This window comes from Aotus nancymaae, unplaced genomic scaffold (assembly GCF_030222135.1).
Source record: "Aotus nancymaae isolate 86718 unplaced genomic scaffold, 86718_ANA_hifiasm-v0.15.2.pri h1tg000018l, whole genome shotgun sequence".
Classification (NCBI taxonomy): domain Eukaryota; kingdom Metazoa; phylum Chordata; class Mammalia; order Primates; family Aotidae; genus Aotus; species Aotus nancymaae.
Window position 1 is genome coordinate 24,297,761 of NW_026988430.1, and position 27,911 is coordinate 24,325,671.

A 27,911-nucleotide genomic window follows, 5' to 3' on the forward strand; every position below is an offset into this window, starting at 1 on the left:
GGAGCCCCTCTGCCCTAATCACTTCCTCTGCTAAGAGAAGCAGGCAGTTGGGAAGGATGAATAAATATTTGCTTGGACCGCCGGGCGCGGTGGCTCACGCCTGTAATCCCAGCACTTTGGGAGGCTGAGGCGGGTGGATCACGAGGTCAAGAGATCCAGACCATCTTGGTCAACATGGTGAAACCCCGTCTCTACTAAACATACAAAAAATTAGCTGGGCATGGTGGCGCGTGCCTGTAATCCCAGCTACTCAGGAGGCTGAGGCAGGAGAATTGCCTGAACCCAGGAGGCGGAGGTTGCGGTGAGCCGAGATCGTGCCATTGCACTCCAGCCTGGGTAACAAGAGCGAAACTCCGCCCCCCCAAAAAAAAAGAAAAAAAAAATTTGCTTGGACAAATAAAGATGTGAAGCATTTATGTTCCCTCTAATCAGCGACCTGATTTATCTGGTCTCTTTCTCACACAAAACTTTTTGAAAAATGTTATCTAGGCCAGATGTAGTGGTTCACACCTGTAATTCGAGCACTTTGGGAGGCCAAGGTAGGCGAATTGCTGGAGCTCAGGAGTTTGAGACCAGCCCGGGCAACACAATGATACCCTGTCTCTACAAAAAATAACCCTGTCTCCACAACAAAATCAGATCGAAGAAGCTCTGGACTGTGATAAAGACCAAGTGGATCTTCATTTTCTTTTGTGCTCCGTCTATCTATGCCATCACAAAGTCCATAGATTATTACACTAGATACTAAAAAATACAATTTTGGAAAAATCTTCAACGACAGTTACCTGTCTAGGAAAACTTTACCAAACCAGACAGTACCACTCACCTACTGTATTTAGCTCTTCCTCACAACCTCTCAGCCCAATGGTCATAGGAATGTTGTCCACCAATACTTCACTATTCAGGAGTGTGAAGATGTGCAAAACTCAACAGATATGTCTGTGCTAGTGTGAATTTATGTATATAACTGTAAATTCTATACATCATATGGTTCAGGGCCAGACAGGGCGTCTCACGCCTGTAATCCCAGCACTTTTGGAGGCCAAGGCAGGTGGATCACTTGAGGTCAGGAGTTTGAGACTAGCCTGGCCAACATGGTGAAACCCGTCTCTAATAAAAATACAAAAATTAGCTGGAGCAGTGGTGCACACATGTAATCCCATTTACTCATGAGGCTGAGGCAGGATAATCACTTGAACTCAGGAGACGGAGGTTGCAGTGAGCCAAGATCACGTCACTGCACTCTAGCATGGGTAGCAAAGCGAGACTCCATTTCAAAAAAAGAGAGAGAGAGAGAGATCATATGGTTAAGGATTCTCAATTTACAGAGGAGAACATTTAGATCCCAAGAAGTCAGTAATTTTCCCAAGGTGATATAGCTAATAACAGGGCCTGTACTAGAACTCAACTGTTATGATTCCGAGTCCTAGTTTCCTGCTGTATTCTAGAAATTATATTCCTTACTAGAAATCTGCACATCTTTTCGTGAAAGTATATATATCTATGTGGCTGTGTCAGTGAGCATGCAAGTAAACGTCTACGTGTCTATCTGCAAGTATTTGTTTGTAAAGCATATCAATGGGCGTTTATGCCCTTCCTGCTTGAGAAACCTCGAGCAATCCAGTTCTCTATATCAGCACCAGCAGCGAAGTAAAAAGAAGACCTCTGAGTAAATCATTAATAAGCAGAATTAGCCCTTTCTCCAATCAGCTATATTCCTGGGTCTTCAGGAAATAGGGTAAAACAATTAGGGTGAAATCAGAGTCTCTCAGGGTCAAACTTCGTTCCAATTGTGGTGAAAGCAACTAGAATCAGGGCTATCAGGGGCTGTGACAGATTAGCAGTGGTCTGTCTGCAATGAGCATGTGCTCAAGCTAACATGGATACCATCTTGGTCTTCAGCCTAATCATTGCATACTATGATGCCAACAAGAAAGGTAAGTAATTCTCTGACGTAATCTCCTGGAGAATACAGAGAGAAGCCTAGAAAGTGTTTAGGGGTCTCTTCCACCAGATAGAGATTAGCTAATATCCAGCAAGCAATACTTTCCAGAGGTAATCCCACGTATCCACTCTCCTCTAAGAAGCACTACAACTTATTCATTCCAGAGAGATAGCTATCTGTTTCATGATGAGAGCTCTGCAGAGAATGTGATGCAGTCTTATGTCTTGTTCATGTAATTAAAAGTCTTTTCACTGTTGGATGGCTTTCTTTAGAGTTACAGTATTGTTATCACCTAAGATTCCCAAATTCATAACTGTTCATAAGATATTACCCTTTTTTTTAAAGGTGGTACATATAAATAGCTAGATGATGATGTTCTTGGGTGGAGAGAGCTGAGGGAAAGGGTGATATGGGGGTGGAATGGCATCATTTGCTGCTCTTTGGTAACTGCTTATTTAAAATATGATTTTTCAAAGTTTCATAAACATTTCATCTCTAAAATTAGCTAACCAAGGCTGGGCCTTGATAATACAAGGCTCATGCCTGTAATCCCAGCACTTTGGGAGGCTGAGACTGGTAGATCACTTGAGGCCAGGAGTTTGAGACCAGCCTGGCCAACATGGGGAAACCCCATCTCTACTAAAAATACAAAAATTAGCCAGGCCTGGTGGCATGTACCTGTAATCCTTGCTACTCAGGTGGCTGAGGCACAAGAATCACTTGAACCTGGGAGGTGGAGGTTGCAGTGGGCTGAGATCATACCACTGCACTCCAGCCTAAGTAACACAGTGAGACTCTGTCTAAAAAAAAAAAATAAAAATAAATTAGCTAATTAGAATTAAGGCCAATGGCACAAGGTACAGCAATAACAAATTTAACAAATTATAAAAATGTCACAACCCTGTGAATTATGTGACAAAAAGCATAAATAACTAAGACCTATGCTTCTGTGGAAACCTATAGAGAATCCTTGTCCAAGGTCAGACAATATAAATCTCCAAAAGTTTTATTTAATACAAGAAAGCAGATAGAATAGGAGGGAGAAGAGAAAATAAGCAGTGTTTAAGGGAATGGTTTGGTTGGTCTTTCATTAACTTACTAAGTTTTCTTAACTCTATTTCACCTTTCTTTCTCCTAAGGGTAATAGATTGGTACTCAGTATTCTTTTTTTTTTTTTTTAAACAGAGTCTCACACTGTCGCCCGGGTTGGAGTGCAATGGCACTATCTCTGCTCACAGCAACCTCCACCTCCCTGGTTCACACAAACCTTCTGTCTCAGCCTCCCAAGTAGCTGGGATTACAGGTGCCTGCCACTGGCCACCACGCCGGGCTAATTTTTGTAGTTTTTAGTAGAAATGGGGTTTCACCATCTTGAACTCCTGACCTCATGATCCAACTGCCTTGGCCTCCCAAAATGCTGGGATTACAGGCGTGAGCCACTGTGCCCGGCTGGTACTTGGTGTTCTTTATACTAGGTCAACAACTACTTTGTATGTATTCGACTATGTATTCTAAAGACTTTTTTGAGGACCAGGCCTGGTGGCTCATGCCTGTAATCCTAGCACTTTGGGAGGCCGAGGTGGGTGGATCACCTGTTAGGAGTTTGAGACCAGCCTGGCCAACATGGTGAAACCCCATCTCTACTAACAATACAAAAATTAGTTGGGCGTGGTGGTGCATGCCCATAATCCCAGCTACTCAGGAGACTGAGGCAGGAGAATTGCTTGAACCCAAGGGGAAGAGGTTGCAATGAGCAAAGATCGCGTCACTGCACTCCACCCTGGGTGACAGAGTGAGACTCTGTCTCAAAAAATAAATAAATAGCCAGGTGCGGTGGCTCATGCCTGTAATCCCAGCACTTTGGGAGACTGAGGCAGGTGGATCACGAGGTCAGGAGTTCAAGACCAGACTGGCCAATATGGTGAAACCCCGTCTCTACTAAAAAATACAAAAATTAGCTGGGCATGGTGGCTCGTACCTGTAATCTCAGCTACTTGGGAGGCTGAGGTAGGAGAACCGTTTTAACCGGGATCCAGGAGGTGGAGGTTGCAGTGAGCCTAGATCACACCACTGCATTCTAGCCTGGGCTACAGAGCGAGACTCCATCTCAAAAATAAATAAATAGACAGCGCTTGGTGGCTCACGCCTGTAATCCCGCACTTTGGGAGGCCTAGGCGGGCAGATCACGAGGTCAGGAGATCGAGACTATTCTGCCTAACACAGTGAAACTCCGTCTCTATAAAATATAAATAAATAAAGTCTTTTTAGAGAGTATTTGATCTCCCAAGTTGCAAGTTTTATGAGCAAGAACTGCATTCTTTCATATCTTCTCCTCCATTGCCCAGAATTCTAAAAAGTAAGTACCAGTAAATTCTGACTTTCCCCAACCCTCCCCCGGTTCCCCTCCTCCCCCGCTGCTCTCCCCCAGACCTCAGAGATAGCAGTTGCCAAGTGGAACAGCTGGCTGGGCTCTTCCCAAAGGACGTGAGAAGCATCAAAGAATTGCAAATGCAAGGTACGGAATGGGTCCTTTTGGGAAAATGATATTGCCATTCCAAAAAATTTTTACCTTTAAAAGATGTCTCATCAGCTGGGCGCGGTGGCTCACGCCTGTAATCCCAGCACTTTGGGAGGCCGAGGTGGGTGGATCACGTGGTCAAGAGATCGAGACCATCCTGGTCAACATGGTGAAACCCCGTCTCTACTAAAAATACAAAAAAAAAATTAGCTGGGCATGGTGGCACATGCCTGTAGTCCCAGCTACTCAGGAGGCTGAGGCAGGAGAATTGCCTGAACCCAGGAGGCGGAGGTTGCGGTGAGCGGAGATCGTGCCATTGCACTCCAGCCTGGGTAACAAGAGCGAAATTCTGTCTCAAAAAAAAAAAAAAAAAAGATGTCTCGTCTTCCCGCTTCCTAGCCCATATCTCAAATATCCTATTTTAAGGATATGTATCCTCCCAAGAGGTTTTTTGGAAACCAATCTTTAAATTAACTGTTATTACCTAAGGCATGCCTATATTACTCAAACAGATGGAGATAAAGAAAAGGAGGCAGCACCTATCCCTCTCTGCATTAAAGAAAATCTATGAGCATTTCTCTGTGCTAAATTTACTGCTGTCACCAAGCTTCATGGAAACCATGGCAGGAAGAAAGGCAGGACTTGCATATTAGTACTATGAACATACACTGAGGCTGGGCACAGTGGCTCACGCCTGTAATCCTAGCACTTTGGGAGGCCAAGGTGGGTGGATCACCTGAGGTCAGGATTTCAAGACCAGCCTGGCCATCATGGTGAAACCCCATCTTAAAAAAAAAAAAAAGAACATACACTGAAGAAGAGGTTAATTAAAAGGAGGAGAAAGTACAGCAGTGGAATTTAACAGGAGTCATGAATGGAAGTGGGTTAGCTTGGCACTGTTCAGATTAAGAACCAGCTTCGGCTGGGCACAGTGGCTCATGCCTATAATCCCAGCACTTTGGGAGGCTGAGGCAGGTGGATCACTTGAGGTCAGGAGTTTGAGACTAGCCTGACCAACATGGTGAAACCCCATCTCTACTAAAAATACAAAAATTTGCTGGGTGTAGTGGCACAAGCCTGTAACCCCAGCTATTTGGGAGGGGCTGAGGCAGGAGAATGACTTGAACCTGGGAGGCAGAGGTTGCAGTTAGCTGAGATCGTGCCACTGCACTCCAGCCTGGGCAACAAGAGCAAAAGCTTCAAGGTCAGGTGCCCTGGCTCACATGTGTAATCCCAGCACTTGGGAGGCCAAGGTGGGAGGATCGCTTGAGCCCAGGAGTTCGAGACCAGCCTGGGCAACATAGCAAGACCCTGTCTTTTTAAAAAATTAAAAAATTAGCCAAGTACAGTGGCATAAACCTGTAGTCCCAGCTACTTAAGAGGCTGAAGTGGGAGGATTACTTGGAGATTGAGGGAGTGTGAGGCTGGAGTCAGCCACGGTCACACCACTGCACTCCAGCTTGGGTGACAGAGTGAGGCCCTGTCTCAAAAAGCCAACCAAACAAAAAACAAAACCAGCTTCATTTCTCTGTCTGGTTCTTCTCCTTCCAGAAACTCACACAGAAACCAAAGGGCCAACATTCACCCAAAATCGGACTGTAGCTACCCTGCAGTGCCTTGGCTCTGACAGCAAAGTAAAAGTCAACCTTGTATATCTGGAGAGAAGGCCAAAGGTCAAGCATATTCTGAAGAACCTGAGAATCATTGCCGCTCCCCACAGAAACAGCTCTGCCTCCTCAAGCTGTCACCTAATCCCCACAACCACGTTTCAGACTGGATCTCTTCTAACAGGCAAAGGTGAGATTGGAAAAGAGGAAGGGGGCAGGCACTAACTTTTAGTTGACATCCTTGAAGGCAGCTGGAGTTCAGTAGCAGAAAGAGCTACATGGAAATTGAATTATCCTCCCCTTGGGCAAATCTATGTGCTCTCTGAGAGTCAGTTTTATAGTCTCTAAGATCCCTTCTAGCCCTGATACGCTGTGATTTTCATGTGATCGCCATTTCTGATGGGTCTTCTCTTGACAGTTTTTCAAAATTTCTTTTTTTTCTTTTTCTTTGAAATGGAGTCTCCTTCTGTCACCCAGGCTGGAGTGCATTGGCATGATCTCAGCTCACTGCAACCTCTGCCTCCCAGGTTCAAGTGATTCTCCTGCCTCAGCCTCCCAAGTAGCTAGGATTACAGGTGTCTGCCACCATGGCCGGCTAATTTGTATTTTTAGTAGAGACAAAGTTTCACCACGTTGGCCAGGCTGGTCTCGATCTCCTGACCTCAAGTGATCTGCCTGCCTTGACCTCCCAAACTGCTGGGATTACAGGCGTGAGCCACCGTGCCTGGCTAGTTTTTTTTTTTAATTTCATTTTAATGCACAAAGTAAAATATTCAAACAGTACAGATTTGTAGTGAAAAGTAAGTCCCTCTCCTACTCTGGTCTCTCAGTTCTCCAGTTCTCTGTCCCTGATGGAACCACTATTATCAACTTATTACATTTCCTTCCAGAGAAACTCTAAGAATGTATGAATGTACATATTTTAAAAACATAAATGATAGCATACCATATACATCGTTCTGCCCCTTGCTTTTTCCTGTTTTTTCTTTCCCCCTTTGGAGACAGAGTCTCACTCTGTCACCCAGGCTGAAGTGCAGTGGTGTGATCTCATCTCACTGCAACCTCCTCCTCCCAGGTTCACGTGATTCTCCTGTCTCAGCTTAATTAGCTGGGATTACGGGTGCCTGCCACCACACCCAGTGAATTTTTGTATTTTTAGTAGAGACAGGGTTTCACCATGTTGGCCAGGCTAGTGTTGAACTCCTGACCTCAAGTAATTTGCCCGCCTCAGCCTCCCAAGGTGCTAGGATTACAAGTGTTAGCCACTGCGCCTGGCCACACCGCTTGCTTTTCCATTTAATAATATGTCTTATAGGTTGTTCCATTTCAATATGTATATATGTGTCCCATAATTTGCCTCACTCTTTTTAACAGTTGTACATTATTCCACAGTATGTGTCTTCTATATTCTGTCCCCTATTGATATATATTTTGGTTGTTTGCAATCTTTTGGAAATACAAACAGTGCTGCAAACAATGACCGTATATATTATTATTTTATTCTTTTTCTTTTTTTTTTTTTTTTGAGACAGAGTTTCTTGTTGCCAAGGCTGGAGTGCAATGGCTTGATCTCAGCTCACTGCAACATCCACCTCCCTGGTTCAAGCAATTCTGCCTCAGCCTCCTGTGTAGCTGGGATTATAGGCATGTGCCACCATGCACGGCTAATTTTGTACTTTTAGTAGAGATGGGGTTTCTCCATGTTGGTCAGGCTGGTTTTAACTTCTGATGTCAGGTGATCCGCCCACCTTGGCCTCCCAAAGTGCTGGGATTACAGGCGTGAGCCACCGTACCCGTTTTCCTCTTTTCTTTTAATAAATTCTTTCACCCTCTTTCCCTAGCATTCAGAATCTATATATATTCTTTTTTTTTTTTTTTTTTTTTTTTTTTTTTTTTTTTTGAGACGGAGTTTCGCTCTTGATACCCAGGCTGGAGCGCAATGGCGCGATCTCGGCTCACCGCAATCTCCGCTTCCTGGGTTCAGGCAATTCTCCTGCCTCAGCCTCCTGAGTAGCTGGGATTACAGGCACGCGCCACTGTGCCCAGCTAATTTTTTGTATTAGTAGAGACGGGGTTTCACCTGAATCTATATATATTCTTTTTGTGTACCTGCAATTTATCAATAAGATAAATTCCAAGGAGCAGGATTGCTGCATCAAAGATTTGATAGTTGTTGCTTAATTACCCTCTCTAGAGTTTGGTTCCATTGTGCATACCTATCGACACGGTGTGAGAATGCTTATTCCCCCACAGCTGCTGGGCAGTGGTTCTTAACCTCAACCTCAAGTTTCTCTGCTTCTGCCTTTCTTTCCTTCTCTCACTCATTCATTTTGTCATATAGTTTCTGATCAATAGATTGGTGTAGGCAGTTCCTCTTTATATAAACTGGCAATCCCCTAGATGCTATTGCTACATTATTGGAAAAATAAAACTTGACACTTTTAGAGAAACTGGGGACTCACAAGCAGAATAATGGGAAAAAAACTTTAAAAACTAGACTAAAGCTGGGAAATAAGTGGATAGGCTCTCAGGATGTGACCCAGGTACAGTAAATTATATATGCTAATATGACCTGAATATTTCACTCACTTTATGATACTTTCTAAAATTCCACATTGAAAAATTATGTGAAGAAAAACTTTTTTTTTTTTTTGAGATGGAGTTCCACCTCCCGGGTTCAAGCAATTTTCCTGTCTCAGCCTCCCGAGTAGCTGGGATTACAGGCACCCACCACCTTTGCCAGCTAATTTTTTTTTTTTTTTGTATTTTTAGTAGAGATGAGGTTTCACCACGTTGGCCAGGCTGGTCTCGAACTCCTGACCTCAGGTGATCCACCCACCTTGGCCTCTCAAAGTGCTGCAATTAGAGGCGTGAGCCACTGCAACCAACCTGAAAAACTCTGAAAAACTCTAAAGTGCCTGGTGCAGTGGCTCACTCCTGTAATCCCAGCACTTTGGGAGGCCGAGGTGGGTGGATCACAAGGTCATAAGTTCAAGACCAGCCTGGCCAACATGGCGAAACCCCATTTCTACTAAAAATGCAAAAACTAGACAGGCATGGAGGCACACACCTGTAGTCCCAGCTACTCGGGAGGCTGAGGCAGGAAAATCCCTTGAACCCTGGAGGAGGAGGTTGTAGTGAGCCGAGATCACACCACTGCATTCCAGTCTGGGAGACAGAGCCAGACTGAGTCTCAAAACAAACAAACAAACAAAAAACAAACTCAAAAGCCTCTGGCAGGGTTTTGAGCTTTCAACATTAATGCAAATTAATTCAATCAAATTGTTTCCCTCTTAACATGTGACACCCTGCTGTCCACAGCAGCTGTGATGAGGAATACTGGACTTAAGTCATTTTGAAGTTTGAAACACTCAGGATGGAATGAATATAGAGCTAGGCATTGTGGGACTTGGGGCAATTAAGGACATTAGCTCTTAGAAATTGGGACAAGGAAAACTGAGAGGTTAAGGGGGAGGAGAGATGCCAAAGATCAACCTGACCTAATTCGAAACTTTGCCTTTGGTTAGCCTCCTAGAGAAAAAGAAACGTGCTCCTTCCTTCATAACATAGCAGTTGGTTCCCACATCTAAAATTTAATCTAATACTCTGTACTATTTGAGCCATGCAAAGATCAAACTGATATTTGTAGTTTAGTTTGGTCATAATTCATGACACACATTTTTATGAAACCATAAGAATGAATCCCAAACAAATCTATTTATTTATTTATTTAAGACTGAGTCTCTCTTTGTCGCCCAGGCTGGAGTACAGTGGTGCAACCTCAGCTCACTGCAACTTCTGACTCCCAGGTTCAAGCAATTCTGGTGCCTCAGCCTCCTGAGTAGCTGGGATTACAGGCCTGCAACACCATGCCCGGCTAATTTTTTGTATGTTTAGTAGAGGTGGGGTTTTGCCATGTTGGCCAGGCTGGTCTCAAGCTCCTCCCTCAAATGATATGCCCTCCTTGGCCTCCCAAAGTGCTGGGATTACAGGTGTGAGCCACCTCACTTGACCCAAAACAACCAATTTATGAGTGAACTTTTGAAATATAATCCTTTCTACAAGTTTGAAACTTCCTATTCTGAAATTAAATCTCCACTGAGTACCAGGATGTGACAGACCTCAAACAGGGTAGAAATAAAAATTAGGTAAATGGTCAAACTTGTAAGGTTATAAAAGAGATGCCCTCTGAAGTTACCACAGCATGGATGAGACCAGTCTGCATAGGAGGATGTCTTGGAAACAGTCAGAAGACAGTTCATGAAAATGTCCTCAAGTAAAATAGAAATTTGAAACTGTAAGGATGAGAATGTTCTGCAACACAAATGGTCATCAGAACATATGGGTCAACATGGAATGTAGCAAATGGCCAATGGCGACTATGTGTTATTATTTATGAAATTTGGACAAGGAAAAGACCACTATTATCAATACTTCAAAATTTCCTTCTGGTGGAGAAAGATGACTCATTAGGTCATCTTTATCCTCCTCTTTCAATCATAATATCATTCAGTTTGCAAAGTGTTTTCACACGTGCTTTCTCACTTTTATTTGTTTCTGATCTTCACAACACCCCTGAAATAGGTAGACAAGTATTATTTTACTATTATCATCTTACAGATAAAAGAAACAAAACAAGCCGGGCGCGGTGGCTCACGCCTGTAATCCCAGCACTTTGGGAGGCTGAGGCGGGTGGATCATGAGGTCAAGAGATCGAGACCATCCTGGTCAACATGGTGAAACCCTGTCTCTACTAAAAATACAAAAAATTAGCTGGGCATGGTGGTGCGTGCCTGTAATCCCAGCTACTCAGGAGGCTGAGGCAGGAGAATTGCTTGAACCCAGGAGGCGGAGGTTGCAGTGAGCCAAGACCGTGTCACTGCACTCTAGCCTGGCAACAGAGCAAGACTCCGTCTCAAAAAAAAAAAAAAAAAAAAATAGTTTACTACAATAAACACTGGCTAAATAGAAGTGCATATTGTGAAGCACTATGGATGGTATATGTTTTGCCACATACTTTTGTTACCTTGAGGTAGATAACATGTGTACCAAATTCAGCATTCATTTTCAGTTGCTACTGGTATCATGTGTTTTAAGAAATGTGTACAGTATGAAAAACTTGAAAATACTCATGAATGAAAAATGTCTTAGGAAAAAATAGATATTTTCATGCAATTATGTACAGTCTCACTGTGTAAATTTCAAGGCAAGATTTGTTTCCTGTAAAACAGATCATTGTTCTATGAGAGAATGTTCTTTACTTGTCTTAGTGCATTGCTTTTGTCTCCTCCTGCACTGCATTATTTTGCTCTAGTCTTATTTTTATTTTTATTTATTTATTTTTTTAAGACGGGGTTTCACCATGTTGGTCAGGCTGGTCTTGAACTCCCGACCTCAGGTGATCCACCCACCTTGGCCTCCAAAGTGCTTGGATTACAGGCGTGAGTCACCATGCCCGGCCTTGCTCTAGTCTTTATTTTTGTGTGCAAATGACATGCCAGTTAAAATGAAAACTATCTGACAAGTAGAAAAAGAAGGTCTGGATTTTAAAAACCAAGAACTAATAAAATCCTTACTAAATGACACCATCTGATTCAAGTAAAAAATGACTTAAACACTAGTAATAAAAAAAGACAAAACACATTTCATGAAGAATACAAAGATAAATGTTTGCTGAGTGTTTTAGTTCAGATGTTTCAGAATGCTGCTGTATGTTTTGTGAGGAATTTGAGGGGAAGATTTCATAGCAGAAGGTGTTAAGGTGGCCTGTATTGACTTGAGTGGTGACCCAACTGGACTGTGAAACTGCGGGATGCCTATGGACTCAAGCTGCTTGTTAAAGAGGAACTCCCCACTGTTGTTCAGAAATCCTTCCTCATTTCCTCTCTCCCCAAGCTTCCCATCCTCTATGGGCTCCATTTCTAGCATTTCAGTATCTTCTTTCCTGCTAAAGAATTTGTCCAGGTAACTAGTGTAAGTGTTTTCCTTCTCAAGTTGTTCATCCTTCCTTACCTCACAAAACTGATTTATGAAAAACAGTCCTCCCCACCACTCACAAACTGTCCCAAGAAGATTGGTATAAGTCTTCCAATTGAGCCAAATTTACCATTTCTTTTTCCTGTTTTTCTTGGCTTACTGACTTTGATATCAAACTTTTCAACTCTAGTTGGGACACTGAGCTATTCAAGTCATTTAATTTATCAACAACATCAGTAGGCTCATGTTGGGAACTAAGTTGAATAGTTCCTGCAATAAAGGAATCAAAATCAAATCCCTGATTCTTTTCCCTTTTCCAGCCAGTTGCTGTGGTGCTTCCTCTAGTGCTATCTGGGCTTTAACCAATCCATTCCTTTCACATTTTGATTTGCGTTTCTTATCAGATTTTTCTTTGCTTTGTTCTTTCCAGCTGTAAAGATCTATAATAAGCTTGGGTTCATAGTAATGGTTAACTTCACTCTCTCTCCAAACTAAGTTATCTAAATATGATGATGACCTAGTTTTGTAGTTACAAGTATGGCTACACTCCAGATCACAGTATTTGTTTTCATGATTATCTGGGTACTGCCAACAAGGCTCAGTAGAGTAATTGGAATCAAAAGCAGGATCTTCCAGATACTTTTCCCGATTTTTGGGGATCAACTTGTACTTCCTCTTCATCAGTGACATTAGACAGAGCTCTTGGATCAAGCTGAACTTCATCAATATCAAAGTTGTTATGTATAGGCCAATCATGCTCTGAAAACTGACAATCATGGTACCTTTCCCAGTTATAAATATGACTGTGAGTTTCATCCATAAGCAAAATATCATCAACTTCAACTTCAATATGAAAAGGATGGCTTGAAATTGGTTCATTCATTGGAAAAGAATATATGCTCATGAAGGATGGGAGAGCGCTGCTTCTGCTGTTAACCAATCCATGGGGCTAAATGTCAAAATTTGTTCCAGGAAATCCAGTGCTTCTCTACTAATTCCTGGAAGCAGCTGAGTTAAAGGTTTGTGTGGCTCAGTCATGTCATTTCTAATGTAAACTGGAATTACACTGAGAAGCTCCTGACTATCTTTCTCATGTACAACAGGAATAGATTCTAAAATCAGCTGCATCTGTTCAAGTTCATGTGCACCTGCAAAAAGGGTTTTACCAGTCAGCATTTCAGCAAAGATGCAGCCTGCTGCCCACATGTCAATGGCTTTCATGTAATTATTAGGAGAAAGTAAAAGACATGAAGATCTGCACCATTTAGTAACCAATCCTTCAGAAAGATAACCCTTATGGGAATAATGAGGATCCATGATCCGTGCAAGACCAAAGTCACCTATCTTCAGCACCAAGTCTTCAGTATTAATAAAAAGATTAGCTGGTTTGAGATCTCTGTGCAGTACATTTGCAGAATGAATATACTTGAGTCCCTGTAGCAGATGATACATGAAAAGCCTGGCGTGCTCTTCCAGTAAATTGCCCTGCTCCAGCACATTAGCCAAGTCTGTCTCCATGTACTCCTGAACAATGTAAACAGTGTTCAGCTCCGTAAGAGAGCCCACATTGTCTGTTAATTGGCTTCCACTGGGACCAAGAATTTTAAACACTTTCACAATGTTATCATGATCAAGTCTTCTAATAATTTTGATTTCACGTACAGCATGTTTGCCACTCTGAGGATTGGTAAGTACAATTTTCTTGATGGCTATTCTTTTGTCACAGTCATTGTCTACAGCAGAAAAAAACCAAGCCATTGCCTCTACAACTTAATGGTTTTAAGTCCATATACCTAGAACCCAGATCAAAACCATGAATGTTCATGAGACTTTCAAATTTCTCTGCCAGTTTGAAACCCTTACTATTGCCTTTTCCTTTCGAATTGTTGAACTTGTGAAAACAAGGAAGAAAACTGGCATCAAAAGGAAAGATCTTTCAAAAAGGAGAAGAAAAATAATTATGCTTCCACAGCAAGATGGTTTCTTGATGTTCATTGCATATGCCAAACAGGCCTGTTGAGTTCCCCTTAGATTTAAAGCTCAAAAAGCTCTACTCATATTGAGAATTAAAAAGATTGCAGTACTCATGGTTCAAGAAAGGGGCAGCAACTCTGCAGACATTTAAAGAAAACACTCAAGAAACTCAAATGAAATGAAATGACATACTATGCACTCAGATTACTGTGCTAAATGATTTAACATTTAACAATAATGTGAATAAATATGCACACAATAGGCTTCTATGAACATTCTCCTCATAGTGCAGATACATTCAGTGTTGGACTGGTCCTGAGCGCATCGTTCTAAGGTGCTGGTAAGCACTATTTCCATTTTGCTTCTTTTCTTCCTTTGTTGCTATGTATTTCAACAGGAAGCCCTGGAGGCTGTTGGTTAACAAATGTCTTTTGTTAGTGATCAGGTGGCTCCAGCTCACCACAATCACAATCAAAGCTACCCTCCATCTTACTCTGATACAACCTCATTCATGGCTAGACTCAAAACTTGGGCGGACTTCAGGGCTCTGAGACAAGTCAGGTGAGCGCTGAGCGCTATGCCACTGGAGACTTTGCCCGGCCGGCATCCGAGATTTGTTTATTTTTATCTAAAACAGATAAATGATCACTTCAAAGAACTGACTAGCACTATGCTGAAATGGTCTTGTTTTTCCTTTTGAACATGTTGACTTTGTGTCTGTCTCTGCCAATCTCTGCCAACACTGTCTTCCTGATTAAACTGGAATCAGGGATTACTTCTTTCCCTATAATTTCATGTACAGTGTCTATTATGGCCACTGGCCTCTGAGCCAAAGAAGTATCATTTTCCCATGGACTTAAGACATGGAAGAGTAATTTAGCAAAGTCAAGTAGAACTTACAGACCTTAATTTAATAAGTAATGACATGAGACTACTAAAAATGGAACAGGAACCACACTATCTGAATTGGATTAGGTCAATTCCAGAGACAAGTGAGGTTATTTCCAGACTCCAGCTAGACTCCTTCGACCTCCCATCATTTCCACTGCTGGTGTGAATCACATCATCTACTGGACTTTTGCAACGGCCTCCTAACAAGTTACCCTACTTCTACCCTTGCCCACCCCTAGCCCATTCCCAACACAGTAGCCCCAGAGATCCTTTGAAAGCAAAGCCAGGCCAGGCACAGTGGCTCATACCTGTAATCCCAGCACTTTGGAAGGCCGAGGTAGGTGGATCACTTGAGGTCAGGAGTTTGAGAAAGCCTGGCCAACATGGTGAAACCTCATCTTTACCAAAAAATACAAAAATTAGCCGGGCGTGGTGGAGCACACCTGTATTCCCAGTTACGTGGGAGGCTAAGGCATGAGAATCACTTGAACCCGGGAGGCGGAGGTTGCAGTGAGCCGAGATCATGCCACTGCACTCCAACCTGGGTGACAGAAGGAGACCCTGTCTTAAAAAAAAAAAAGCTGAATGAATGCAATCAAGGAGTGCATGAAGCTGGGTGGCTTTTCCTTCTTCCAGCTCCTCCTGCTTTCCCCAGTCCCCTCTCAGAGTAGTTGACTTAGATTCTACTAGACACACTTGCAGAAGTCATGAAGGCTAATTGTGATATTTCATGTTCTTCCTTGGACTTTGGAGCCATCTCTTTTTAAAGAAGGAAACCTTCAATAGTTTTTCCACCTTCCATCTTTATTATTATTATGACCTAGAGAATGATAGGCAAACAAGATATGGTCCACTCCTTCACTCTGATCCTATGATAGTCAAAAGTCCTATGGGGATTTAATCCATATCTCTTATTAGTATCTCTATCCTCATTTACTCTTGGCATAATATTGTGCCCACACCCTAAACCTATGGACAGAAAGGTTAATAGAACCACAATTAGAAGTTTACTATCAGCTGGGTAGAGTTTGATCAGGTAAAATCAAAGGGAGGATAAAGTTTTCTCCTAAAATTGTCATTTCATCTTTTCTATTTTGTTTTGTAGCTTTTTTACCAGGGATCTCACAATGTAAAGTCTATCCAGTGATGAGGGCTTCATCAGAGACTTTTTCCACCACTACCCCTTCCATAACTCCTGGGAATAAAGAAGGAGAGAAAACTACAAGTACTGGTAATAATTTTCTAGCTTTGAAATGACAAAGTACAAAATAAGTAGAAGTAAAACAAGAACAGAAAAAGAAACATTTTTAGCTCTAACGTTAGTCTGAGTCTACTGATATTTTTCTTAAGATTGAGAAGTTACTGAATGTACATTGAAAAGTCATTCAATTTCTTATAGAAAAAAAATAGCTTCTCGCCGGGCGCGGTGGCTCACACCTGTAATCCTAGCACTTTGGGAGGCCAAGGTGGGTGGATCACCTGAGGTCAGGAATTCAAGACCACCCTGGCCATCATGGTGAAACCCCATCTTTTAAAAAAAAAAAAAAAGAAAAGAAAAAAATAGCTTCTCTATAAAGAAGGTCTCAGAAATGTTTGTAATTTTACACCATCAATGATCATTTATCTCCACGCAAATGAGCTCACCCTGTAGCCAGAATTAGGGACAGAAAAAACAGTATTCCTGTAGTAGGTAATTCTAGCCACTGTCCGTAGAGAAGGACTATATTTAAACACTAAGCAATTATAAGAGTGATGACACCAACCAAGTGCTTTGCTCTTTCTCTTTCTTTTCTTTCTTTCCTTCCTTCTTTCTTTTCTTTCTTTCTCTCTTTCTCTTTCTTTCTTTCCTTCTCTCTCTCTTTTTGTGAGAAAAGGTCTTGCTGTGTTACACAGACTGGAGTGCAGTGGTGCAAACATGGCTCACTGCAGCCTCGACCTCTGGGGCTCAAGTGATCCTCCCACCTCAACCTCCTGAGTAGCTGGAACTACAGGTGCGTGCCACCGTGTTTGGCTAATTTTAAAACTGTTTTAGAGACAGGGTCTTGCCATATTGCCCAAGCTGGTCTCAGATTCCTGGGCTCAAGCGATCCTCCCACCTCAGCCTCCCAAAGTGCTGGGATTACAGACATTACCTACCAACCGTGGCCAGCCCCAAGAGCATATTTTCATCCTCACTGTTTTTTTTTTTTCCTTTTCTTTTTCTTTTTTTAACTTGCGAACTATGCAAAGAGATTCTCATGCACCATCATGCCTGGTTAATTTTTGTATTTTTAGTAGAGACGGGTTTCACCATGTTGGCCAGTCTGGTCTAAGACTCCTGACCTCCAGTGATCTGCCCACCTCAGCCTCCCAAAGTGCGGGATTACAGGCATGAGCCACCGCACACAGCCTGCTTCACTGTTTTTTTTTAGCAACAGTCCGCCTTAAATTGGCCAAGACTCAAATTCTATAAGATTCCAATTTGGGTTATATCCTAGTTTCTACCAGAGGAAAAAAATATGATATTAGTTATAACAAGATGCATATAAGGGCTGGGTGACGTGGCTCACACCTGTAATCCCAGCACTTTGAGAGGCCAAGGCTGTAGGATCACTTGAGGCCAGAAGTTCAAGCTCAGTGGGAAATACAATGAGACTCTGTCTGTACAAAAATTTTCAAAAATTAGCCGGGCATAGTGGTATGCGCATGTGCTACCAGCTACTCAAGAGGCTGAGGTGGGAGGATGGTTTGAGCCTGGGAGATTGAGGCTGCAGTGAGCCAAGGTTGTGCCACTGCATGCCAGCCTGAGTGACAGAGTGAGAAAAAAATGCCTATTAGCCATTTGCTGCCAGATTGAGCTTCTGACCCAGAAGCAGTGCCAATTTACATTTCTTCCTCTTATACCCCATAAAAGCCAAGGGAAACACAGGAAAGGCAATTTTCTAATCCCATAAAATGTGTCAGAGCAAAATGGTAGGAGCCCTGATAAAGCTGACAGTGAAAGACATTTAGAACTCCTTGTGTACCCAAGATTTTTCTTCCTGAGAACAGTGTAAGAATCAGCCCTATGCGATTATGGAAAATCTCCAATTCCAGGGAAGGTGACTCATTGGGAAGAGGCTGCAAAAGAGGTTAGAGCAGAGTCCATGATGCTCAGCTCACCCCTATCCCCTCCAACCCCGAGTTTGAATTGGAAATTCAGCCTCTGCCTCTGGGTCAGGCTGGGCCTCTATTATTCTTGTGAGCCAGAAGAACTTCAAGTCAAAGGTTCAATCTCTTCCCTCTCTCAAATTCTCTTCTCTCCCTCTTCCACTCCCTTCTCTCCTTTAGACACAGATGAGAACCTAGAGAAGAGAAAGAAATGGAGTATTGTGGTCAAAATTCTGATTGCTGTCACCCTGTTGCTCAGTGGAATCGCCATTATAGTATTTATAATTTTTGAAGTCCCATGCCCTGTAAGTTTGCTGATGTGTTGAATCCTTGAATTTGATCTATAAAGACTTTCTTTTGTTACAGAGGCAGCTTGGCATAATGAGAAAAGCATAGACTTTGGCATTGGGATAGATCTGCCACTCACACTCACTAGCTGAGTGGTTTGGGAAAGTTGTTTGATTCTTCCTCTTTTTTTTTTTTTCTTTTTGAGACACAGTCTCACTCTGTCACCAGGCTGGAGTGCAGTGGTGTGGTCTCAGCTCATTGCAACCTCCACCTCCCAGGTTAAAGCAATTCTCCGCCTCAACCTCCCAAGTAGCTGGGACTACAGGCATGTGCCACCACACCTGGCTAATTTTTGTATTTTTAGTAGAGACAGGGTTTCACTATGTTGGCCAGGCTGGTCTGGAACTCCTGGCCTCGTGATCCGCCTGCCTTGGCCTCCTAAAGTGCTGGGATTACAGGCATGAGCCACCACGCCCGGCCTTGTTTGACTTTTCTAACCTCAGTGGCCTCATGTGTAAAATAAGTCTCATGATATTTGCCTCTCATAGTAGTGATGAAGATTGAGATCCTGTGTGAAAGGTGCCTGGCACAGAAGTGTTCGCTAAATGCAACTTCCTTTCCTCTGCTGTAATTAGACATTTTCTAGGAAGGATAGGTCCAATAGGACTGAATATTTTATTTAGAAGAGATGACTTTCTTTAAGTTGCCCAACATGGGGTTTGGAAGAAAACCAAATACTACCAGCCACTTAATATTAATATCAGTCATTTTCTCCCTTCAGCGTCAATGCCTACGAGCTAGGGAGCTGTGCCAATGCCAGTGGTTGTGGAGATGGGAAAGGAAGCAAGGCCAGCCACCTGTGACAGCTGAATCCAAGCATGACTCTCAGCCACAGAAGGAAAGTATTCTCCGTGTGGTTTATGTCATTTGCTTAAAGAAAGTGGGGTACCCGGGCGCAGTGGCACGTGCCTGTAGTCCCAGCTACTTGGGAGGCTGAGGTGAGAGGATCCCTTGAGCCCAGGAGTTCTGGGCTGTAGTGCGCTATGCCGATAGGGTGTCTGCACTAAATTCAGCATCAATATAGTGACCTCCCGGGAGCGGGGGACCACCAGGTTGCCTAAGGAGGGGTGAACCAGCCCAGGTCAGAAACGGAGCAGGTCAAAACTCCCATGCTGATCAGTAGTGGGATCGCGCCTGTGAATAGCCACTGCACTCCAGCCTGGGCAACATAGCAAGACCCCGTCTCTTAAAAAATTTTTTTTTAAATAAAAATAAATAAAAAGAAAGTGGGGTAAAGGCCAGGTGCGGTGGCTCAAGCCTGTAATCCTAGCACTTTGGGAAGCCAAGGTAGGTGGATTACTTGAGGTCAGGAGTTGGAGACCAGCCTGGCCAACATGGTGAAACCCTGCCTCTACTAAAATTACAAAAATTAGCTAAATGTGGTGCATGTGCCTGTAATCCCAGCTACTCAGGAGGCTGAGGCAGGAGAATCGCTTGAACATGGGAAGCGAAGGTTGCAGTGAGCCGAGGTCGCACCACTGCACTCCAGCCTGGTCAACAGAGTGAGACTCTGTCTTAAAAAAAAAAAAAGAAAAGAAAAGAAAAAGAAAATGGAGTTAATATATAAATGCTAAATTCATCCTTAAGAGGACCGTGAAAAAATATATTTTTTTAATGTGCTGGGAACAGGGAGCTGCTTCAGTTATAAGCAAATGTGGGTAATTTTTTTTTATGTCAGAAAATAGGTAGGATTTTATACTACTGTTTTCCTAACATCAGTCCAGCCATAACACAATAGGGTGCTTATTGAATACATATACCTCTGGGCCCCATATAAACTGAATCAGATTATTTAGATTGGAGTCAAGAATCTTACTTTTAAGACTTTTAAAGCCAGACCTGGTTCATCATGCCTGCAATCATAGTGCTTTGGGAGGCAGAGGTAGGAGGCTTGCTAGAGTCCAGGAGTTTGAGACCAGCCCAGGCAACATAGCAAGACACTGTCTCTATTAAAAAAAAAAAAAAAAATATATATATATATATATATATATATATATATAGCCAGCTAGTGGCACATGCCTGTAGTCCAGGCTTCTTGGGAGGCTGAGGTGGGAGGATCACTTGGGCTCAGGAGTTGAAGGCTACAGTGAGCTAGGATTGAGCCACTGCACTCAAGCCTGGAGAAGAGAGTGAGACCCTGTATCAAAAAAAAAAAAAAGAACATTATCATTTCTCCTCAACATTGGAAGAAATAGGCCTAAAGAGAACTACAAATTCAGAATTAGAATTAGGGGGGATAACCACATAGCCACAACCATGATTAAACGTCTATGAACACAATAGGCTACTAAATGATAAAGGAATAAAAATAGTACTAAGATAACAATTTTATAAACATTATCTCATTTGAGCCTCACAGAAATCCTGGAAAGTAGCCAGGGCAAGTATCTACATTTTACTTATACTTAAGTTGAAGTTTGAAGAGGTTATGTGACTTCTCATGGTTATACAGCTTGTAGAAACAGAACAATGATCCAGATCTTTTAATTACTTTGCTAGTGGATTATAGGATCCAAGCAATTATAGGTTTTCATACCTATGTGCACCTTGATACATACTTTCTCAGGGTAATTACCGATTAACAAAGAGGCAACATGAAGTGCACTTGGAATGACATGGTGTTTTGTACTTAGCCAGCCCTTTTCTTGGCACATGAAGAACTGTACACTCACATCCTCTTTTAACTTTCATATTTCCTTTCAATCTCTAGGTTGGACAAGATGCTGCCAACTCATCAAACCCAAAGAAAGCTGCAGGGATCACTGTTATCCACCAGACATACTTCTGAAAAGTTCTGCTGTCTCACACATTGAATGAATGATACTACACAGTCTTCTCCCATTAATATGGGCAGATTCTTGCCAATTTTACACTCATATCTTCAGCAGGGACACTGCAATCAAACAGCACTCCCTGGTTAATGAAGGGAGAGCATGGGCTTGGGCTTAGCAGAGTTACCCTTATGCCCCTGTGTGAGCCACAACCTTCTGTAATTCACTTCATACAGCCATCAAATGGATATCTTTCCATCCCCTCAAATGAGAACAAAAAGCCTTCCTTACAAGCACTATGAATGAACCTTATTGCTCTCTTTGACAGAAGACTCAAACACAGCCTCTGAGGAACAAGGCAGCTGTTGGTGTGACACAGCTTCCAACTCCTCTGTTATCTTAGCTGCCTTCACGCTCACTGGCTCTCAGCTAGCTTACAGTGGGACTCCTGCTCTCCCTGGTTGACGTTTATAAGATTTTATAGTTTCTGCCACTACAGGTACCTATCAACACACTGCTGAAAGGAACTTGACCCTGCACATTCCAAAAGTCTTCCTCATAAGTTATCCCCAAGGGGTTCAGGGACTACAGACCATCAGTAGCCAAGTGAAGTCTTCTGACCATCCAGAATTCCTAAAGATGGCTTTAGGAATCTAAAAAATTACAAAATGGCTCTGACATTATATCATACTTTAATAGAGAGCTGCATACCTTTTGGACAAGGGTTCCAGAGCAAAATAACTATGATGATGCTGTTTCTCACAGGAGCATAGTTATGAGTCAAATCTAACCTGCTTCAGTAAGAGTTTGGTGAGAAAGTGGAACCAGCTGATCTTGAATGAATGTTCAGATGAAAAAGGAAATGTCAGGAGGGATAAGACAGGGTGAGGCCCTGCTTCTTTTCCTGAGTCTGAAACCATTTCATTTCATTTTGGTGAAATATATCTGTTTCAAAGTAATTCTGTTTTCTTAGTTCTCTGGTTAAAAAAAAAAAAACATATATAAACTGTATCCTTCTTTCTTTCACTTCAAGTGCTATCCAAAAAGTGATTATCAAAACAATACCAACGGGAGAAAATCTCACCCTAAGGCTTGATTTAGTATTCAAGTTCAGGCCGGGCGCGGTGGCTCATGCCTGTAATCCCAGCACTTTGGGAAGCCAAGGCGGGTGGATCACGAGGTGAAGAGATCGAGACCATCCTGACCAACATGGTGAAACCCCGTCTCTACTAAGAAATACAAAAATTAGCTGGGTGTGGTGGCGCATGCCTGTAATCCCAGCTACTCAGGAGGCTGAGGCAGAAGAATCACTTGAACCGGGAGGCAGAGGTTGCAGTGAGCCAAGATTGTGCCACTGCACTCCAGTCTGGTGTCAGAGTAAGACTCCATCTCAAAAAAAAAAAAAAAAAAAAAAAATTCAAGTTCAGCCTGGAAGAGACAGAACAGATAAAAAGCATGGATAATGAGGACACATTTCAAGAGTCCCTAAAGAACCCCTGGGCCAAGAGTGGTGGCTCATGCATGTAATCCCAGCACTTTGGGAGGCCAAGGTGGGTAGATCATCTGAGGTCAGGAGTTCGAGACCAGCCTGGCCAAGATGGTGAAACCTTGTCTCTACTAAAAATACAAAAATTAGCTGGGAATGGTGGAGGGTGCCTGTAATCTCAGCTACTGGGGAGGCTGAAGCAGGAGAATTCCTTGAACCCAAGAGGCAGAGGTTGCAGTGAGCAGAGATCACACCATTGCACTCCAGCCTGGGCAACAAAAGCAAAACTCTATCTCAAAAAAATAAAAGAACCTCTAAATTTTCATTGAAAATATGATAGAGAGGAAAGAGCACTGAGGTTGGCATTTGAATGGATGAGTATATTATTTGCATCCTGCCTCTGATCTACAGTGTTGCCTCAAGTTTATTTTGCCATTTATGACTTAGTTTGACCATAAAATAGGAAGAAAAAAAAATGCCTGCTCTTTCCCAAGACCACTGGTGAGGATGATTAAAAGCATTATATACTTAGAAGCTCTTGGTCCAAAACTAATGCCTACATGCATCCTCACCCTTCCCAGCCTCATCCACCACTGAATGTCCCTTAATCCTGAAACGTGAGATTTCCCAGGAGATAAAACCTATGGCAAGTCGGCACTCATCAACTCTTCTGCAAGAGTGTAATTGGAGGCTGGGCAGGGTGGCTCAAGCCTGTAATCCAAGCACTTTGGGAGGCTGAGGCAGGTAGATGGCTTGAGGCCAGGAGTTAAGAGACCAGCCTGGACAACATGGTGAAATGCTGTCTCTACTAAAAATACAAAAATTAGCCAGGCATGGTGGTGGGCGCCTGTAATCCCAGCTACTCCAGAGAGTGAGGCATGAGAATTGCTTAACCTGAGATTGTACCACTGCACTCCAGCCTGGGTGACAGAGAAAAAAAAAAAGTGCAATTTGGGTAACATTTGTAGTGACTTTATAGAAATTAACAGACAGAATCAAAATTATTTTGCTTTGGGGACAATTTGTTTCCCCTGACAAAGCAAGACCCCTCTGAGGATTTTCTGACTCCCTAATCAGTTAAAAACTTCAAGTCCCATATTCCCTTGCAAGTGAAGATCTTTAAAAACGGAGATGAGAGAGATGGCAGAGGAGAAAGAACTCCTGTGTGGGCTTTGGGATGTGGACTTAAATCTGCACATCACTTCAGAGTTGGGCACCATTTCTAGTGTCACCATTATATACCAAGTTATACACAACTTGATAAAACACTGTTTCTGTGGAAGTGCCAATTATTCATGTAAAATTATTCGCTGCTTCTTTTTTCTGAGATGGAGTTTCGCACTGTCGCCCAGGCTGTAGGGCACTGGTGTGATCTCAGTTTACTGCAACCGCTGCCTCCTGAGTTTGAGCAATTCTCCTGCCTCAGCCTCCTGAGTAGCTGGGATTACAGGTATGTGCCACCACCGCCTGGCTAATTTTTGTATTTTTAGTAGAGACAGGGTTTCACCATGTTGGTCAGGCTGGTCTCGAACTCCTGACCTCAAGTGATCCACCCACCTTGGCCTCCCAAAGTGCTGGGATTACAGATGTGAGCCATTGCGCAGAGACTTATTCACTGTTTCTATTGCAAGTTCTTTCTTATTAAGCTACTACACTTTGTTTTTATAATTATTAACGTACATTCTCATTATAAAAATTTTTAGAAAATTCTCAAAGGTATAAAGAATAAAAGTAATACCTAATCTCTCTTCCCAGAGATAATCATTAACACTGGTTAATATGGAATCAGTGGCTACTACATCTGTTGGCTAGGCATGGTGGCTCACGCCTGTAATCCAAGCGCTTTGGGAGGCTGAGGCGGGTGGATCACTTGAGTCAGGAGTTTGAGACCAGCCTGGTCAACATGGTGAAACCCCATCTCTACTAAAAATACAAAAAAGTAGTCAGGTGTGGTGACAGGTGCCTGTAATCCCAGCTACTCAGGAGGCTGAGGCAGGAGAATTGCTTGAACCCAGGAGGCGGAGGTTGCAGTGAGCCGAGATCACGCTACTGCACTCCAGCCTGGGCGACAAAATGAGACTCCATCTCAAAAACAAACAAACAAAAAATAAATAAAAAACTCTATCTCTTCTTCTTGGCTAATATATTACTACTACATTTCCAGAAGTTGTGTTTATTTTCAAGTTTTAGAGGCAACTAGAAGCTGTTCCATCTTTTTAAAGGGTCAATGTCACCCCAATACTTTTTGATAGGCCCAAAGATTAAGATAGGTAGTTGCTTAGGGCAAAGAAGGCACATTCAAAAACACTTCAATTAAAAAGTATTCCATTTTCTGAGTTGACACAATGGCCCTCAGGCTGCCTTGAATTACTAATCTTCTTATATATACTTACTGGTTCTTCTGCTTGAAGCCCAGTATCTGTGTTAATTTCTATATCTCTGTATTACTTTGTATCAACAAAGCACCATGGTCATAGTAGATACTAAAAATATTTGTTGATAATGTCATACCACCAAATGGATAAGCTAAGGGTAGCATAACTGACTTTTTTGAAGAGAATGAAGAAAGCTTTATTTATTTATTTATTTATTTTGAGATGGAGTTTCGCTCTTGTTACCCAGGCTGGAGTGCAATGGCACGATCTCGGCTCACCGCAACCTCCGCCTCCTGGGTTCAGGCAATTCTCCTGCCTCAGCCTCCTGAGTAGCTGGGATTACAGGCATGCGCCACTGTGCCCAGCTAATTTTTTGTATTTTTAGTAGAGACGGGGTTTCACCATGTTGACCAGGATGGTCTCGATCTCTTGACCTCATGATCCACTCACCTCGGCCTCCCAAAGTGCTGGGATTACAGGCGTGAGCCACCACGCCTAGCCCAGAAAGCTTTATTTTTACATTGAAGTTGCTATTAGTTACCACGGAATGCAGACCAGTAAAGGGTCATACTATGTTACTAACACTTGAATTCAACTCTTTAGACTTATTTTCTCTCATATTTCATTATTTGTTCCTTTTTTTCTTCCTCTTCATTATTACACTTTTCTTTCGTCTTTCCTTATTCAATGACCCGACTTGTCAGTGATCAAATTCTAAAAATTTCCCTTAATCTGAATCTCTAGTGAGCCTGGATCCATGTTTATACTGAAATTTCAGATCCAGAAAGTCTTTCCCCTACCCCACCCTCCTTCACTTGGTGTAGTGCAGCAACAGGTGCACCTTGGGTTCAGGAACTTTCACTGGACTCTTGCCAATTTGCACCATCCAGCGGCTGAAATTGCTAACTGCATCCTCTGAAAAAAGGCAGTGGGCATGAATAAAAAAATGTAAAATAGATGAGCAAATCATAACAAATGTGAATCCTGTTCTCCTGCTCCAAGGGGAAAAAAGTTACTTACAACAGTCAAATGTCATCCTATTCACTAAATTTTAAAATAGGATAGAGAATGATACGTTTACAGGCTTAGTGTCACGGTCTCTGCAGAAAAAGATGATGCCCAGAAGACTCCCTAAGGATTAACTCAGGACTTTTTTGCTCCCTGATGTACTGGAAAAGAAGAATAAACAGTGTAGGCTATAGGATAAAGTCCTTATTGCCCTCTTGAAGAATCAAATATTCTGCAGAAAAGACACTGAATTTGAAGACTGATAAATTATACATGTGATTATATCAGATAGCAGTTCATTTCTTCTACAGTGAGTATTCTTGGACGTGTTTATGTCGAAGACACGCCAAAGAGTAGAATTAATAGGCTGTAGTTTACATATATCCTCAACATTGCTAGATTGAATATGGCTCTCTAATGTGGTTGTACCAAGTACAGTACCATGCAATAAAGACAGTAACCATTATTCCATTTTTTCTCTAACTTTGAAATCTAGAATTTAAAAATGTTTGCCAATCTAATGTCTGTGAAGTAATGTTATTGCTGTACATTTCCATATTTAATAGTGTACTTTTCTATATTTAATAGTGTGGTTGAGCAGCTTTGCAAGTATTTATTTGCCATTAAGTTTTCTCTTGCTTGCTCATAACCTTTCCCTATTTTTCTTTCTTTCTTTTTTTAAATTACTTTTTTTTTTTTTTTTGAGACAGAGTTTTACTCTTGTCGCCCAGGCTGGAGTGCAATGGTGCAATCTCGGCTCACCGCAACCTCTGCCTCCTGGATTCAAGTGATTCTCCTTCCTCAGTCTCCTGAGTAGCTGGGATTACAGGCACGTGCCACCACAACCAGCTAATTTTTGTATTTTTACTTTTGTTATTTTATGTTATTTATTATTATTATTATTTTTGAGATGGAGTTTCACTCTTTGTCACCCAGGCTGAAGTGCAGAGGCACAATCTCAGCTTACTGCAACCTCTGCCTCCTGGGTTCAAGCGATTCTTTTTCCTCAGCCTCCAGAGTAGCTGGGATTACAGGTGCCCAACTCCACATCTGTTTAATTTTTGTATTTTTAGTAGAGATGGGGGTTTCACCATGTGAAACAGGCATGTGCCATCATACCAACTGATTTTTGTATTTTTAGTAGAGACAGGGTTTCACCATGTTTGCCAGGCTGGTCTCAAATTCCTGACCTCGTGATTTGCCCACCTCAGGCTCCCAAAGTGCTGGGATTACAGGCGTGAGACACTGTGCCTGGCCTGTGGTATCACTTTTAATTAAACTTCTCTAGTTCCCTCCCTCTGTTTTAGAAAGAAAAGAATCTGATTCACATATCCCTGCTTTCAATGAAATCCTTTCACTCAAATAAACTCATTCTTCCTGGTAGATTAATTTTAAGCCTTTTATCTCTAGCTATAGATAATAATAATAGCTAATATTTGATGCACATTTACTATGTAAGAATTAAAGTCTTTGCCTTCTGCTAAAGTAATGTTGGGAAAACAAGTAGGTTGAGGGAGCATATCATCGACCTGAATTCAGAGGAGCATATCCTCTCAATCTGTCTCACTATACACTCTCTTGCCTCAGTTTAATCTGCACACAATTCTCCACATTGTAACCAGTTTTTTTGAGATGGAGTTTCGCTCTTGTTGCCCAGGCTGGAGTGCAATGGTGTGATCTTGGTTCACCACAACCTCCACCTCCTGGGTTCAAGCGATTTTCCTGCCTCAGCCTCCCAATAGCTGGGATTATAGGCATGTGCCACCTCGCCCCAGCTGATTTTGTACTTTTAGTCAAGATAGGGTTTCTCCCTGTTGGTCAGGCTGGACTTGAACTCCCGACCTCAGTTGATCTGCCCACCTCGGTCTCCCAAAATGCTGGGA

At 42.4% G+C, this 27,911-nt stretch overlaps 2 protein-coding genes and 1 pseudogene across 3 annotated transcripts in view; 1 reads left to right on the forward strand and 2 right to left on the reverse strand.

The window, feature by feature from the left end:
• The window catches only part of ACACA (acetyl-CoA carboxylase alpha), a 309,514-nt gene that overhangs the window by 272,676 nt on the left and 8,927 nt on the right, over positions 1 to 27,911 (reverse strand). The window lies entirely within an intron of this gene.
• CUNH17orf78 (chromosome unknown C17orf78 homolog) lies at positions 1,766 to 22,022 on the forward strand. The gene is made up of 7 exons (XM_012445442.2): positions 1,766 to 1,937; positions 4,374 to 4,460; positions 6,015 to 6,260; positions 16,017 to 16,142; positions 18,221 to 18,345; positions 19,110 to 19,241; positions 21,099 to 22,022. The coding sequence occupies exons 1-7, from the start codon at positions 1,880 to 1,882 to the stop codon at positions 21,174 to 21,176; spliced, it is 852 nt and encodes a 283-aa protein (XP_012300865.2). The 5' UTR covers positions 1,766 to 1,879; the 3' UTR covers positions 21,177 to 22,022.
• Positions 11,751 to 13,850, reverse strand: LOC105712446 (mitogen-activated protein kinase 6-like; annotated as a pseudogene).